The sequence below is a fragment of the Mercurialis annua genome, linkage group LG7 (genome assembly GCF_937616625.2).
Source record: "Mercurialis annua linkage group LG7, ddMerAnnu1.2, whole genome shotgun sequence".
Taxonomy (NCBI): domain Eukaryota; kingdom Viridiplantae; phylum Streptophyta; class Magnoliopsida; order Malpighiales; family Euphorbiaceae; genus Mercurialis; species Mercurialis annua.
In genome coordinates this window covers 5,950,313-5,968,223 of record NC_065576.1, presented here as the reverse complement: position 1 = coordinate 5,968,223, position 17,911 = coordinate 5,950,313, and the positions used below count along the sequence as shown (strand labels likewise).

The window sequence follows — 17,911 nt, the reverse complement described above, 5'->3', positions numbered from 1 at the left end:
ATACCAACTGCTCATCTCCCATGGTGGAAGCAATGGGAGAAGGGGTCCTAGGTTTTGGCCCTTGGATGAGAGCTGGGTACAGGAACCTCAAAGCTATCATTGAACGTCAAGCACGGTCCCAAATGGCTAAAAGGAATCTAACTCAGGCCTCAGAGGTGACTACAGCTCCTCCGGGCAGTTCATGTGTGGGGAGAATGGAGACGATGGCAGACGATTCAGATTCTACGGCTAATCTTCCCAGGAAACAACTGGTCCTTAACCAATGGGTTGATAGAAACACTCATCCCCAGGTGAAGTCCAAGGATAAGGGAAAAGCTGTAAGCAAAGAAGATAAGGGAAAAGTTGCTGTTGTAGAGTCCGAGGTTAAAAGTCAAGCTTCACTGAATTCTCGTCTGGATAACGACAAAGGACCAGATATTGCCTTAAAAAGGTCAGACATGAAACCCAATCCTCCTCTCTTGGCTGGTAGTTCCATTCTGTCCCAACCTTTGTCCGTTACCCTCCCTCCAACCAAAACCTTTCACCCAGATATTCTCAAAGTCTGCGAGAGAATCGAGAAACACCCCTCTGCTGAAATTAAAGTTAAAGACCCTCTGAATTATAGAAAACTCCAACTTGATCCATTCATGTTTCCTACAAGCCCAAAGATTGTTCCCAACCCAGGCCCAAATACCATACTCTGTAACACAAGAGTGCTGGAGGAATTAGGCCTTCTTCACATGTTTATCCCACAACAGCCTCCTGTGGCCCAACACATCAACATTGATGCCCAGCTTCCTCTTATGCAAGACAACCCAACAGTCCTCAACCCCAACCCTCTCATCCAAGACATCCAGCCTATTCCCAACCCATCCTTACCAACAACTACTATCTGGGAACGAAGGAACCTTCCACCCCCTCAGGCTTTAGTCACTTCACCTGCTGTCACAACTACCCCTAACCCAATCACCAGTGTTACTCCAGCATCTCCCACCCCTAACATAAGCCCCAGCAGTGCCATATTCTCAGTCTTCTCCCCAACCTCACACTTACTCCCCACTTACCCGTATTTCCCCCCTGTCCAATCTCGGGTCAGACAACCGGAGGTGGTCTCTCTGAGGCCAATCAACAGTGAGACAGTACATCCTGAAATTATTCCATCCCAACTCCCGACTCGGGAGAGGCTGAAAACTCAGGCTCGACGTAGACAAACGACAACTACAACTGTAGCTGGTGGAATCAATGGGTCTGAGGTAGCTCAAATTTTAGTGGTTCAACCGGAAGAAGAGAAGAGTATTCACAGTCAGACACCACAGAAGAGAAGCATCGACAGTGATCACAGTAAGCAAGCCAAGAAACTTTGTACCATCCCGGAATCCAAATCGGTGGAGGGCACCAGCCATAATGGGCCCCAAGATGATATATGAAGCTTTTGTGGTGGAATTGCCAGGGGGTGGGGAACCCCCTGACAATTCACAATCTGAAAGGGATCGTCAAGACCCATTCCCCGGAAGTTATCTTTATTTCTGAAACTAAGAACAAGTCCAGTAAGGTCGAGTCGTTTCTTAGGAAGTGTAGCTTTAGGAAGTTTGTTGTTTTTGAGCCGATAGGCTATTCTGGTGGTATGGCTTTAGCCTGGAAAGAAGATGTAATAGTTGATGTTGTGTCCCAAGAGGATTTTTTCCTCCATTGTACTATCCGTAATAGTGATGATAACACTATATGGAATTTTATTGGAGTCTACTTTGATGTTGCTTACTTATCGCGTGCGAACCAATTCCGTTTTTTGCAAGCTTATATCACCTCTCTGTCTGGTAACATTATAATAGGAGGAGACTTTAATTGTGTGTGTTCTAGTTCCGAAAAGCAGGGAGGAGCGACTATTAACCAAAGAAAAGTTGATGACTTTTGTAAGTTTATTTGGGATTCTAATCTACATGATCTTGGATTCAGAGGGACCCAATTCACTTGGAATAACCGGCGAGAAGGAACGGCTAATATCCGGATGCGTCTAGATAGAGCTCTTGCTTCTATAGACTGGCTGCAAACTTACCCCCAAGCAACTGTCACCCATCTGGAGGAGCTGGGGTCCGATCATAGACCCCTGTTACTAGATTCCTTATCCTTACCTAAGAAAGGTAGAGGATTCTTTTCCTATGACCAGCGATGGGCGAAAAATGAGGAGGCTAATTCGATCATCAAAGATTGCTGGGTCAACGAAGGGAGGCAGCCCTTAGGAAATACATCCAACAAACTACAGGAAGTACATCAGAAACTCAAAGCTTGTAGAAAGGGTCTCTTCAATTGGGCAAGGTCAAAAAGATACAACTCTAGCAGAAACATTAAGAATTTAAATGAAGAATTGAAAGAACTTCACTGTCGAGGATTCGATACTAATGCGGTCAGAATTAAAGAGGTAGAGGAATCTTTAGCTCAGGAAGTGATTCGTGAGGAACAGTACTGGCATCAAAAAGCTCGGGTCAACTGGTTACAGTGGGGTGACAGGAATACATCATTCTTCCATGCGAAAGTAGTTCAAAGGCGTCGGAGGAACAACATTCTCCAGCTCCATGACAAACGGGGAGTCCTCCAGAAATCAGAAAATCATATTGTTGATATAGCTCTCAGCTACTTTCAAGAAATCTACACTACTTCTAACCCTAGCAACATTGCTCAAGCAACCTCTGGTATCACTAGTAGGGTCACCTATAGCATGAACAGGAGTCTTATCAGACCTTTTACTGATGCCGAAATTAAAAGAGCTGCATTTGCCATTCATCCCACTAAAGCGCCGGGACAGGATGGGATGACGGGGCTTTTCTTCCAATCGCAGTGGGACACTATTAGTTCGGATTTATGTACAGCGGTGAGAGAGTTCTTTCATGGGAGCAGACCGCCATTGGGGATGAACCACACCACAATTACTTTAGTGCCGAAAGTTAATACACCCCTTTCCATGTCCGACCTTCGTCCTATTAGTCTTTGTCCAGTCTTCTACAAGATTATCTCCCGCATTCTTACAAATCGTCTCCAAGCTTTTATGCCCAACCTCATTAGTGAACATCAAAGTGCATTCATCAAAGGGAGGAATATTTCGGACAACATACTTCTTGCTCACGAACTCACACACCATTTGAAGACTAGGAAAGGAGTGAAAAAGATGGAGCTTGCTCTCAAGCTCGACATGAGCAAGGCATATGAGCGGATAGAATGGTGTTTCGTTAAAAAAGTCCTCCGCAAGATGGGCTTCCATCACTCATGGATTCGATGGGTCATGACTTGTATCTCCACTGTTACGTATTCTCTCAAGCTGAATGGGGAGGTTCATGGTTTCATCAAACCCTCGAGAGGCCTTCGGCAAGGCGACCCTCTCTCACCTTTTATTTTTCTCTTATGTGCAGAGTGCTTTTCTTCCTTACTTGTGCAGGCTGAAATAAACAATCAGATTACTGGAGTCCAGATTTCGAGACGTAGCCCAGCCATCTCTCACCTCCTATTCGCTGACGATTCACTCTTATTTTTTCAAGCAAAGATGGAAGAAGCAAGACGGGTCTCGGAAATCTTGAGGTTATACTGTCGTGCATCCGGGCAAGAGATCAACTTAACAAAATCATCTATCTTATTCGGCAGAAATACTACACCAGAGGCAAGAATTTTGATGGCAAGAGAGCTAAATGTCCAGAATAGTGGGGGTCAGGATAAGTACCTGGGTCTACCGGCTCTTATCAGCAAATCGAAGACAGCAACGTTCAAAGAAATCTGCCATAAAGTTCGACAGAGGGTGGCCAACTGGAAAGGGAGCTTACTCTCCTATAGTGGTCGGGAAGTACTAATAAAAAGTATTGCGACGGCTGTTCCAGTTTTTTCAATGTCGTGTTTCATGTTACCGAAGAGTATTCATAAGGCGAAAAATAAAATTATATCTAACTTTTGGTGGGGCCAAAAGAATGGGGAACGAAAATTGCACTGGATATCTTGGAGAAGGATGTGTCTGTCTAAAGAAGAAGGTGGGCTAGGTTTCAGAGATTTGGAAAGATTTAATCTAGCGCTCTTGGCAAAACAGGGTTGGCGACTGATTTCGCAGCCTAACTCGCTAATATCAAGGGTTTTAAAGGGTAAATATTATCCTTTCGATTCCTTCTTTAATGCTAATCACCATTCAAATGAATCATGGGCGTGGAAAAGTATTCTGAAGGGTAGAGAAGTACTCAATATTGGTGCTAGATGGCAGGTTCGATCAGGTAATAATATCTCAATTCGCGACGACCCCTGGCTTCCTTGTAATGAAAACTTTGCAATGACCTCTACTGTCAACATCCCTCCCCACGTCCAAACTGTTGCTGATCTCATGGAAGGGAACCCACGTACCTGGAATAACACGCTAGTTCAGGAAATCTTTACTACGACAGAGGCAAATTCCATCCTACACATGCCCATAAGTTCGACAGGCTTGAATGATAGACTTATATGGCACCAGAGCAAATCAGGGCGATTTTCGGTTAGCTCAGCGTATCACAGCTCCTCCTTACCCCAAGTTTCCACCATGAACCAAGCCGGTGCTACTTCTTCTACCAACTGGAAATTGATTTGGTCCCTGCAAATTCCCCCGAACATAAAAAATTTCATGTGGAGAGTGCTGCAAAATGGCCTCGCTTCCAACGCAAATATCAACTCCAGACTCCCAGAGAAATCAGCAACCTGCCCTCGGTGTAATAGTGTGAAATCTGGCAATCATATTCTGCTCCACTGCCCTTTTGCAGAAGCGGTTTGGCTGGGTTCTTTAACCCACAATGCTGACAGATTAATTGCGTGTGAGTCAATTAGGGAGGTGTGGGCTTTCATTGATTCTTCATTTTCCCTCAAATCCATTAAGGTGAGTCAGCTATCAAGAGTGGTTTGGATCCTTTGGGCCATATGGCAGGCGAGGAATGCGCTTATTTTCAGAGAGGAGGACAGTAACCCCGTACTGGTGTTGGCTAAAGCTACAGAACTGCAAAATGAATACTCATCAGCGTGTAATCGTCATCAACAATTTAGAGTATCAAGTCCAATAAACAACCCTGCAGGAATTGAGCAGTGGATACCCCCGCCTTTAGACTCCTTTAAAGTCAATTTTGATGGAGCCTTCAAATCGGATTCTCACACGGGAGTAGGAGCTTGTGTAGTCAGAGATCATTGGGGAAGAGTTGTAAGTTCCTTTGCCCGTCGGTTTAACAATATCTCCACTCCGGCTATGGTTGAAGCGTTGGCGCTGCGGGAGGCAATAGGCATGGCTATTAGACTTAAGCTGTCAACTCCAATCTTTGAAGGAGATGCCAAAGGAATTATTGAAGCTATGGAGGATGGTCCGAGTGTTGGCATTGACTGTGATGTGATTCTTCAAGACTGTAAAAATATTGTCCAGTCTTATTTTCCGTCAACCCATTCGTTTAAATGGGTTCGGAGAACTTGTAATTGGGCGGCTCATTCGATAGCCGGAAAAGCCCTTAGAGATGTTTCTTTTGGTTGTAATACTCTAGCCCAAATGGAGTGGCTAGTTTTGAGACTTTGTAGTCGATTACCTTATTAATGAAAGGATTACCTTTGACAAAAAAAAAATTATTGTACCTCTTGAATGTATTGATATATTCAATATTTGATCAAGTTGTATTTTTATTTTCCTATTAATGAAATTTTTATTATTCTCAAAAAAAAACATCTTTTAAATCTCCTATCATCCTTTTCTTCGAATGACTTCATAATACTCTTGTTCTAATCAATACTCTCTTTTTCTGAAAGATGCAAATAAAGACGATATATATTATGATAAAAATTATACGAAATTGTAAACTCTTATCATCTAAATAAGATACAAAAAAACTATTATAAAAGATAAGATTTAATAGTTGTCGACAAAATAAATTTGAGATTATAATAAAAAAAGAAATCAATCATCCCCAATTAACAAAATAATAGATAATGAACATATTAAAAAAAATTAAGAAATTATAAAAATAACCTGAATGTTAAGGAGTTATAACGAATCAAAATCTACCGATTTTTTTGTAATAAAATGAACCCTAATATTTCAAAATATTTCAAAAATGTCATCGGGCCAGAAATAGTAAAAAAAATTATATTGGCTCTCTGAATTTATAATAAAGTGTAAAATTGATTAAAACAAATTATTTTAACAGTTTAATCCATAATGTTTAAAAAATAGAATAAATAAAAATTATTATTTAAATTTTATAATCTAAAAAGAAAAAAGAAAAATAATATTGTTTTTAATCCGTATGCTTAATAAAATAAAATAAATTAACTCCGACATCATTTAAATTTATTTTTATATTATTATTTGTATTCTGCATTAGGGTATATCATTAAAAATACTTTTAATCAAATATAAGTTAAGGTTCTGATAATGTATATATCAAAATATGAAGAAAAGACTATTTTATATAGAATCTATTTTTTTTGAATAAAATTAGTTCACCATGTTAATATTGAGTTAGAATCTATAATAAGTAAAATAATTATTCTTTATAATTTAAACTTTAAAATAAAAAAAAAAACAAATATAAAAATATTATATATTAAACATGTATATATAAGGTAAAAAAAAACACTCATGTCTTATATTTATAATGGATGTATATTAATACGTGTGAGCCTTGGATGTTTTTGTGCCCCGATTTGCTCACACATATGACAACCTTTATGATTTTAAAAGTGGAGTCGTCATCTAGCTAAATGTAGCATTATATTGTGCATGCTCTTATAAATTATTTTATTACAGAACATCCAATAAAATTTGATTCGCCATACCTTTTAAATGTTGAACTTGTTTTTATAAATTTTCCAAAAAAATTAATAAACAACAGAGAAAGACCGAGGCGGCTGTTTTTTAATTTTTTTTAGTCACTGCATTTGACCTTAAATTTAGTTTACATAACATAAATAATATTTAATTTATAAAACATGAAAAAAAAATTATCATAAAAAGCGCCTATAATATTAGGTATAACAATTATGGAACATTAGTTACTTCAAAAATAGTTCAGTTAACTAATCTTAAACATTTCCAATTATAAGAATGTATAATCAAGGGGCACAACTTATATCTTTTTCCTATTATTCAAATTGATTTTCATGCACGTCAATTTGTTTGCAACATACAAATAAATTATCATCGACAATATTGTTTTTCTATCATTAATAACACAGGGACCACCACCGGATCACATCTAACATTTTGTGTGGCAAACCTTTTGGCTACGTGGAGGCTGACACCGATATTCAATGACTTCTGATGTTAATTAACACAAATTTTACATTTAAACATGTTTATATTGATGATCTTTAAAATATATGAATTTTATTATATATAGAATTCATAAATTTATGAAGTTTACTTTTTGAATTATATTAACTTAATAAATGTACAAAGATATTTTTAGAATAATTGTATTTCTGTTTTTCCATTAAAAAAATATAGCCTAATGCCTTAAAAAAATCCCGACCTTATAGCCCCTTTTCGATCTTATCCTGATGTTAAAAACTTATCGATTTTACCCTATTTTTCATTTTATCGTTTCAATTGTACCCTAATTTTTAATTTTTGTTAATTGAAACGATAAAATGCGGAATATGGTAAAATTGACAAGTTTTCAACGTCATGATATGATCGAAAGGGGGTCACAAGATCGGGGTTTCTTAAAGTATTAGGTCATAAAATATTTATTATTATAAATAAATAATTTCTCTTAGTTCTTGTACAGATCAAAGCTTGATTATAATCCTCCTCAATCGTGTAAAACCTTTCACTTTATAAATACCTAATGGTTTACTAAAACATACAACCTAGGCCACAAATTTTGAGAACACATAACATGTGAAAGTTCTAACCTTGAATAAGACATGGTAATTTATTTGGCATATAAGACAAAATGATAAAATATGTGAAGATTATATTGCAACTTATTTTCATTTAGCATTTGATCTATAAACTAAAAGAATTTTAAAAAATTATACTATTATTATTTGGAAGAGTCAAGTAGACATCTCAAATTATAGGTCCAGATTGACCAGAACTTTAGATGTACCGACCATTAATTATCAATTTACGAAATATAAAAAAGTCAGTTTTATAAAATCATATCGAGAAAACCCGAACTTTTGACATTTCGTATCAAAAACCACATCCCTCAGTCACACCCCCGAAAGTGAGACACACTCGCCATTAAAAAAAAAATAAAATAATCCTCAATATTGATTTTATTTCTACATTATAATTAATACCAATTATTTTCTTATAATTATTAAAATTTAAATATAATATGAATTTTTTAATAAAAAAATTAGGGACATTTTCTTCATCTTTGAAATTGTCGAGGTTCACCACCGCTACTCCACCATCATCGTCGAGGAGACGAAGAATTGATATTGCTTCGGTTGGCCGTCGGTTGCTGGAATCCACAAACGACAACTTTCGGTTGCTGTGAATCCACGTTTGTTGCTGCTACTACTGCTCGTCGCCACTCTGTTGCCGCTCTTCGTTGTTGTTGTTGTTGTTGCTGCTCGGTTCACCAACTGATATTGGCTGTCGGGAGTTGTTGAAAGAGGAAGGAGGTGGTTGTTTTAAGGTAAGGTTAATTTATATTAATTCGGGTTAAAAGAATTATTTATGATCTTTAATTAATTAGAACTGATTAAAGTTAACAAGAGTCAATTAGAATTAATTAGATAACTCGCTCTTTTTTTTTAATCAGAGAGATGAAAATGATCCAGTTCTTCCAAATCCAGGCTAAAAGTATCAAATTTTTTTAAAATTGACTTTTTAAATATTTCGTGTGAACTTCCAGGGCAAATTGGTCCCTTCTTTAATTCGGTAGGCAATACAGCAGTAAATCTGCCAACTTTAGCTTTTAGTATGGTGCCCATCATCAATGAACTGAATACGACGTATTTCTGCCAATCTCTCCACATGAAGTTGTCATCTTTTTGGTTGTGGTTACCATAAGACTTTAGATACACTACAGCCCCCTCACCAAAAAAATAAAATCACTTATCCGTACAATAATAATAATGGAGTTAAATATTTTTTTCCAAAACAGTTACCGAATTATAATTTTTTACAAAACTATTGCCAACTTGCTACACATTTTTACCTCTTCCATGTCAGCAAGATAGCAACTATTTTGTCAAAAAACTATAATTTAATAATCCTTTTGTAACTTAATAATCCAGTAACTATTCAATATAAAAAAATAGTTTGGTAACAGTTGTTTATAAGGAAATTATAATTCAATAACCACAAAAATATTTTACCCAATAATAGTATCTTTACACCTTAAAATCTTAAGCTTACATGTTTTTTCTTTGAACAAATTTTTGGAATAACTCAACCACCGTAACTGATCGAAATGGTTTTATATCATTATCTCATAATGCCACAACTACATAAAATATGTAATTTCTATCGATAAAAAATTTAAATTCAAAATCGATAATTATTTAGCTATTACTCTAGGCTTGGAAACACAGGTAACAAAAGAAGAGCAAAGGAGGAATATTATAAGCAAAGGCATTTAAGCATGCCGCTTACCAAGGCTTGTATTCGAAGAAGAGCCTCAGCAGCACCATAAGGAATAGAGCACCGCAATGCAATCAAATCGGCAATAAACGATGTTTAGTGAACAAAATTGTAAGCTTCAGTTGGCCAAATTATTAACTCACTCAGCTTTTCCTTTTTTGTGTTTACGGGTATTGTTGTTGTCTTCTCTTTCTCTTTTCCTTCCACCATTGCGAGATTTATTTCCCGCCTGAGACAAAATTAAATCAGTTACGAATTCCAATGTCCATGAAGCATCTTTTTATTGTTTTTGGAGTCGATATAATTTGAGTGATTTTAGAGCTTGGATATTTTTTTCTAATACCTGAAAAGAGAGCGCCTTGAGAGGATCTTTACTTTTTTTATTATTTCTGTTCTTGGATCCTTGACGACGAGTAGGGTTATTATTTCCCATTGCAGCTCTTGAAAGCTTGACCATTTTCCTTGCTTCTTTTGTTTGTGCATCCATTAGATAATCAGGCACATCACGTAGATGAGGAGCAGGAGCGTGCTTGCTCAGAACTTTGTCGTGTTGCAATAGATCTGTTCCAATGGAAGATCAGAGCTCCAAACTAGATCATATCCAAACAGAATATAAGATCAGAACCAAATTAAAAAGATTAATAAATTACCCAACTCCTTCGGATTGACATTGAAATGAGCCTTCAACCTAAACAGATATAGAAGCAAATAACATTGCATGAGAGTCTAAAATAACCGAAGAGGAAGAATAAGGAAGCCTTGATATACATACTTCTCAGAGTTCAGTATTTCATTCCTCAGATCCTGCGCTCTCGCTTCCCTGATAGCAATTTTAGTCACACTTTTTGCAATATCCTGCCAAAATGAACCTTCTATAATTGACATTTTCTCATCCAAGTAATGTACCAAACTTGCATGGAACATAGAAATTTTGTCCAAGCTAGGACAAGAAAATGGAACAATATTTAAACATGTATAACATAACAAAAGGTTATATGATAGAAAGATACTCCTCCTTTCCAAATTGATAGGCATTTTAGAACAAACACGGGTATTGAGAAACATAGTTTTTTTATGTAAAATAAGCTAATTTGTAGAAAAATACCACACTTGCCCTTTTTTATTGTTGTTTTTTTGTACCTTTTTCTTCCTTTCTAATACATTCTAGTATAACTAATAAGGGCATTTATGGCATTTAATCATTAAAGTAATAATTGAGTGTCTATAATTTGGAAAGAAAGAAACTCCAAGTAGAGCTCATCAATTTGGGACTGAGGGAGTACTTGACTATAATTCCATCATCCAATATGAATCAATTTATTATGAGTAAATGAAAAACAAAAGCTACAAATCTCTTTAATGAACTCAACATCAATTATCATAAAAGTAAGCATCGAAGAGTTATTTTTCTCATTTGCTTTTCATTCACAAACAAAAAAGAACATATAAGCGACTGAGTTAGGAATAGAAACAATCACCTCTGCTCTATATCGTAAAGATTCCACTGCATTCTTGGTAAGTAAAGGAAAAGGGGCAATCAAGTTTGAATCCTTATTCTCATCACCTAAAAAGGATTTTACACCTTCAAGAATTTCCATCTCATCTGAAGAAACCTACAAAAAGTTCAAGATTAGGATAGACTGGAAATTGCACAAAACGATTCGATGTTATCATAATTTACCCCAATCCCACCCATGCAACGCACATAAAACATATGCATTTAGAAGTTAAAATCCAAATTGCAGATAGTAGTAGCTAAGGTTTCTCAACCAAGAGGATTAACAGCTAAATATTTGAAAATGCAGTCCGCCAAATAAACAAGAGAGCAACGGAAGTTTTTCTCAGACTTAACAGTCATTAAGGCTTTCTGTAGACCAGGAAAAAAATCTCCACCGAGTACTGAATTTCACCCACAGGCATGTATGCAACATATCTTAATTGTTGCACATACTCACCAGAGAGACAGAAGCACCAGTACTGTATCCTCTTCCGGTACGTCCAATTCGATGCACATATCCAGCAACATGAGTAGGCATATCATAATTTACAACCTGCACAAAGTAGGAGCAATAAGAAGAACAAGGACATGAATGAGAAGGCATTACATGCGCTATTGATAACATAAAGTAAGTGAACCAAAATGAAAAGAAATTACTAAATAGATAGTAAAAATTTGCATGCCAAATAAATTGAACTGCAGAAGACAAGACAAGTTATGATGAATCTTATAAGTAAAGATTAGAAAGAAATTTTAGCACTGAAGTTAAAATATTTAATTGGTACTTGTACCATCAATTTGCTTAAAAACTTTGTGCCAAAAACTTTGAACTTCAGAAGGTTCAATGGAAGTAAGGGAAGGGGGAGTAGACGGATATAAATTCCATCCAGTTACATACAGATACTATTGGTCTAGCGATTCTCAACCTCGATGTAAATGATGAAACTTAGCAGTACCAAATAATTCACTCATCCCAAATTATCTCAAAAGTGTTCCAGAAGTAAGGTACTCTTCCGAAGTTCATTTTCATCGCAAATATCAAATCATATTTCCAACAGATTACAGGACTTTGAGCGCTTCAAACTAATGAAAAGGTGTGTGTATGATTGCCAACCCAATCTGACAGATATGCAACTTAATAGCTCCACAGGATAACTTAAAACATCCATATTGTTTATCTCCCTTCAAGGGAATCAATTAAAGAAACCTTCCAATCAATGAGAACCTATGCTACTCTTAAAAATGTCATAAAAGATCAAAACTTCAATGTGTTCCTAAGATAAATGGATGTAGGAGTCTTGATATACTTAGAAATCACTAAAGATATAGATACTATATCGCAAAAAACCTGTTGATCTGCCTACCAACTTAGAAGTATTACTTTCTTCTATTCTATGCATAACACTAAAACATTCTCTAAGTGTAAACATTAATAATATGTCCGTCACAGTGAACTTTCTTTGTCTTTTTTATTTTCATGTAAATTGTAAGTTCATATAAAGAATTTTCTTATGTGCATGAAACCCTAGAAACATCGGGCACTTAGAGTTACAGTGTAGCATCTGCATAATTGCAGCAATAATGCTCCTCACTCAATATGAATCAGAACATTAGCTTACCGTGTGAACTCTTTTAAAATCAATCCCTCTCACCACTCCAAATTCAGAGTCTAACTTTTGCTTAGCATTCTTTTTAGACTTTTTTGGCTCAGCAAGATTTTTTTCTGCTTGCTCCTTCTCTTTTCTTTCACTGTCATCAGTTGCTATTAAATAATCAAAAAGCCCTGCATTAAATGCCTGCAGAAAACAAATGACCATAGAAGTAAAGAGAAGCTCCTTTAAAAAAAACAACTAATTACTGTATAGTGAGAAAACTCGTACACATGGAAAACCTTAAAGACAGCATATCTACATGGTATATGGAAGTCAAATCTAACTTTCAACTTATTCTGAGATATGCTGACATTTTATTCTGTGAAAACTATAAAGAGCTATAAAGAATATTTAGCCTGACTAAAGTCTTAAAATTCTGAATTTATGACTAAGCATACCTCAAGTATATGAAGCCGAGAATTTTGTGGCAACTCAGCATTTAAAACAGCAGACTTTATCCCAAACTGTCAAAAAGAGAAGATATCTAACATGAGAAGGCCATGAAAAAGTAGAGCCAAAATACTACGAGATTGCAACAAAATTATATTACTCAACCATGTGAACATTATCCCAAACTGTCAGAAAGAGAAGATATCAAATATGAGGACATGAAAAAGAAGTACCAAAACAACTATGAGATTGCAACACAATTACATTACTTAACCATGTCAACATTAACAAACACCCACTTAAAGGTTCCTAGTAGTAGAGTAACTAGTAAAAATTCATAGATGAAGTAAAAAAAATCACACCCCTAAAAACAGACATAAATGCAACTGAGGGCGAACAGCTGCTCACATGGGATAGGCAAAACAATTGTAAGCATCAGTTTCCAGATAAAAAAATCATTTTTCTACATAATTTTAGTATCAAGTAAAAGAAATCGACCATCCACTTTGATCATCAGCATGTTGAATTCTTGATTAAAAAAACAACTTCCTAAGTGACAGAAGATTGATTAACAATAAAAAGCTAATGATACTCATTAATCATTCCACTTTTTGTTAAGCAATTAAATACCTTTTCCAGAAAAAGTTTCAGCCTGAAACTCATGTCTACAGAGTTGGTAAATATTAGGACTTTCTTCTGAATTAATTCCAGCTTCAAAAGAGCAAGAATGTGGAGTAACTTGTCACGACCACTGCATGAAACCTGACACGTAATAAGAGATAATGAGGATTAAATTATCCAGGGTCGCTGATAAAAGAACCTAAACCATGTACTAATCCTTTTTAACACAACGTCGTACACCTTTTTTTTGCAGACACTTAATATACAAATTGGCAATATGGAGGCCAGCTGCGCAGCGCAACAGTAAAATCAGCTGTTTTATGGGCCCATGGCAAACAAAAGGAGGTTCCCAAATCCTTTTCACTCTAAGTGAGGTAAACTGTATGCACTAGGTCGAACTCCAAAATTGAACTTTAATTCATGTTATCAAACTGAGCAATCTAATAGATAAGATATTCTGGCATATCAAATTAAATTAAAAAAGACCAGTTTGGCATAGGTAATAATTTAGGCAAACAGTCTGCTTAGTAATATTAACTAAAAAGAAGGCTTAGATTATCATCAACTCGTTCGAAAACTATAATATCATGGAAATTCTTACAAAAAATTGTTGAACATTTTTGGGGATAGCTTCATCCTTATCACCTTCAACTTCTGGCAGAGTCAAAATGTATGGGTTGTGCAGAACGAGCTTCTTTAGTTTATCAACATCATCACTGCAAAAGTTCAGATGAGTGGTATTAATTAGTATGCATAAAAAATTTCAATCCTACAGATTGGCCTAATAACTCCACACTGAATTGTTAGGAACATGATATTAAGTGGAAATTCCAGATGAAGGTTTGTATTATTGCAAAACAAAAAGATTCAAGTACTGATGTAAATGTAATGTCAGTGGAAAGAATGTGATCGAAGTACACACTCAATAAAACAATGCACGATATGAAGGGAAACAGTCAGTATCCTAATTAGCGTACCTGGATGTAGCAGACATAAGAAGACATTGACAGCGTTTTGGAAGAAGAGCAGTTAGAGCTCTCAGATCATCTTCGTAGCCAAACGACAATAAAAGATCTGACTGAAAATATATAAATACATATCAATTCTCTTAAGACAGTAACATGAAAAGAAAAATAATTCAAAAATTCAATGATAGGTAGAAATTATCAAAGATAAAGATTAATGATGGTAAAGTAATAATAAAAAATATAGTCTATATCATAGCAAATGTTATGTTTGAAATCAATTACAATTGCCATCAATAAATATGAACTGCACAGACAAGGCAGGATGTTTAATAATGCATAGACATCTCTTAACCCTCCAAAAATTAATATGATCATGAATCCAAATTCTAGAGATCAGTGGAAAATTATAAAATCATCAAAAACGGTCTCACCTCATCAAGAACAAGAATTTCAAGTGAATCATTTATAGACTCCGACTTGAGTACATCGCCGGACAAGCACTTAGCTAAAGAAGCAGGAGTCGAAACAAGAATGTCTGGAGGTCCGGCAAGAGCAGTCCGCTGCAAGTAATTACTTTACAATAATCAGCTAGTAGACAACAAATTTTAATTCAAGAAATACAAATAACTCTCAGTCAGAAAAAGAAAAGAACGACGGAAACTAACCAAATCAGAATCAGACATTTTACTCTTTAACGGTGTAACTTTCAACTGAACTTTACAACAATCAATCAAAGACGAAACCTCCTTATAAACCTATAAAAACAACAAATAAATTTACAGCAAATAATTAATCAGAAAAACAATAGCATATTATAAAATAAATTTCATTTTTTTCCTACCTGCTGGCACAACTCTGCACTTGGCACAAGAATGAACGCAGAAGGAGCAAGTTTTCGCTTCGAACCCGAGTCAGTGAGAAGCTTTTGAAGCAAAGGTAGCAAGTAAGCTAATGTCTTACCAGAACCAGTCTTAGCTCGTGCAACCACATCTTTTCCTTCCTGTATGTATAAACAGATGCACAATTCATCAATAAATTAACTTGACAGTAACAATAAATTACTTAACGAGAGGAGCAAAAAAACTCACAAGAATTAGAGGAATAGCGACGCGTTGAATTGGAGTTGGCTTTGTGATGCTAATTTCTTTCTTGTTTAATGCTCTAATTAAGCGAGGGTCTAACCCTAGCTCCTCGAAGCTCAATTCTTTTTCTTCTTCTTCGATTTTCTCTGCTTCTTCTTTGGTTTCTTCTTTTGACACGTCATTTTGTAGTCTTTCTTTAGTTTTAGCCATTGATTCTCTGTTGAATTTGACTGAAAGGGAGGTTTTGCGTTGAAATTAGGGTTTAGAGGAGGAATTAGGGTTCTTGAGGTTTTAGAGGAGGAAGAAGGTGACAGATGAACTGATACTGTAATAATGAATGGGCTTGAATTCATTTATGGCCCATAATCTGTAGGACCTAACTTTGACATAGGTCTGAATAGATCACTCGATCCGTTTTAGAGAAAATGAAGGATTTATACCATTTGTGGGCTTTCTTTTCTAAAATCATAACTTGTCAAAAAAAAATTATTTTTTTTGAGAAAGTTGACATTTAATGAAAAGATTGCGAGAAAGTTGGCATTTTATAAAAAAATGTAATTTAACATTTAGAATTAAATTTTTAGGTCGGCGATGACATATGATGGGAGAGCAGCGGTGGCTGATGGTCGCCAGCAGTTGCCGTCGATGACCATTAGTAAAGGGGTGATCAGAGGTGGGGGTGGCGGCCGAAGGGAAGGTGGTCGGTGCCCGGAGGCCATAGGTGGGGTGGTTGGAGTGGTCGAAGGCGACAGCTGGTCGAAGGTTGTAGTGGTGGCCGAAAGTGACTGACGGTCAGTTTGGATTATTTTAGAGTTGGTTCATGGTAAGTTGGTATTCTTTGTAAATTTTTTAAATTTTTAGGTACCAACATAAAATTGGGCTAGTTGGTGAATTGGCAACCGGTTAATGACGTATCATAACGAATCAGATAGTGACACGTCAATAATTTTCGCCGAATTTTTGAACGGTGTATGAATTTGAGAAAAAATGATAGTTGGTGTATGAAAATAGCGATTTTTAAACGACATGATTAAAATGAAAAAATCTATAAAATTGGTGAATTTTTTTGACTTTACCCTTACTTTTTCTATTTTTATGGGACAAAAAAGTGCGTGTTTTTTTATATTTACGAGACGGGAGGAATAATTTATGAAAAGAATTAGGATTGAATTAAAAATGAGTTAAACTATTTTTTGAATTAAACTTACGCACAACTGAAACCTAGATATGCATTTTGTCTGCTTTCTTTACTTACCTATCTTGAAAGAGGTGGTCTTATATTATGAAAGCCTATGTGAACGTGAAATTCTAAATGGCAAATTTAGAGATGGGTAAATAGGTTGTGAATAAAAAATTAAATTATTTTAAAGCGGAATAAAAAAAAATTAAGGGTTAATGTCATAAAAATTCACCAATTTTATACGTTTTCTCATGTTAACTAAGCCGTTTAGAAATCGTCATTTTCATACACGAACTATCAATTTTTTCCAAATCCATACACCATTCAAATATCCGATGTAAATTGTTGAGTTAGCAACCATATAGTGATACGCTATAACGAATCAAATAGTGACACGTCAGCAATTTTTGCCAGATTTTTTAAACGATATATGGATTTGGAAAACATTGGTAGTTGGTGTATGAGAGTGACGATTTTTAAAGAACATGATAAAAATGAGAAAACATGTAAAGTTGTTGAATTTTTATGACATTATTCCAAAATTAAAGTTCAAAGAGATGAACATAAAGCTTTACGGTGGTTTAGGTCACAAATTGATTATACGTCCACCACTCAATTAAAGTTTGAGATTTAGAATCCACTAATCAAGATTAATAAAAAGTTGTTAAATCTAACTCTAAATTTATTGCTTTTTAACTAAACATCAACTATTACAAAACAAGATTTTTTTTTAAAAAAAATAAACTCTAACATACAAGGTTGTTTTTTCAATAACCTACAATGAAATTTATAAACTTACTACAAACAACAAACACTCAAATAATTTATTATACAAAAATGTGTTGTTAAATATGAAGAATTAGAGAGTGTAAGAATAGATATTATGTATCTATTTATACGTACAGCAAACATCTCTCTCCTTTATCAATTCTTTTAAAAAGTTGAAAAACTTTATGCTGGCTGAATA

At 35.4% G+C, this 17,911-nt stretch overlaps 1 protein-coding gene across 1 annotated transcript; it reads right to left on the bottom strand.

The window, feature by feature from the left end:
• Window positions 1-9,263: 9,263 nt before the first annotated feature.
• On the bottom strand, window positions 9,264-16,095 carry LOC126657346 (DEAD-box ATP-dependent RNA helicase 16). Its single transcript, XM_050352020.2, has 15 exons — window positions 15,771-16,095; window positions 15,524-15,682; window positions 15,348-15,437; window positions 15,114-15,242; window positions 14,692-14,792; window positions 14,316-14,430; window positions 13,724-13,855; window positions 13,102-13,167; window positions 12,671-12,847; window positions 11,509-11,604; window positions 11,032-11,166; window positions 10,326-10,408; window positions 10,204-10,241; window positions 9,897-10,114; window positions 9,264-9,782 (listed from the first exon to the last, which is right to left on the bottom strand). The coding sequence occupies exons 1-15, from the start codon at window positions 15,972-15,974 to the stop codon at window positions 9,693-9,695; spliced, it is 1,833 nt and encodes a 610-aa protein (XP_050207977.1). The 5' UTR covers window positions 15,975-16,095; the 3' UTR covers window positions 9,264-9,692.
• Window positions 16,096-17,911: the final 1,816 nt, after the last annotated feature.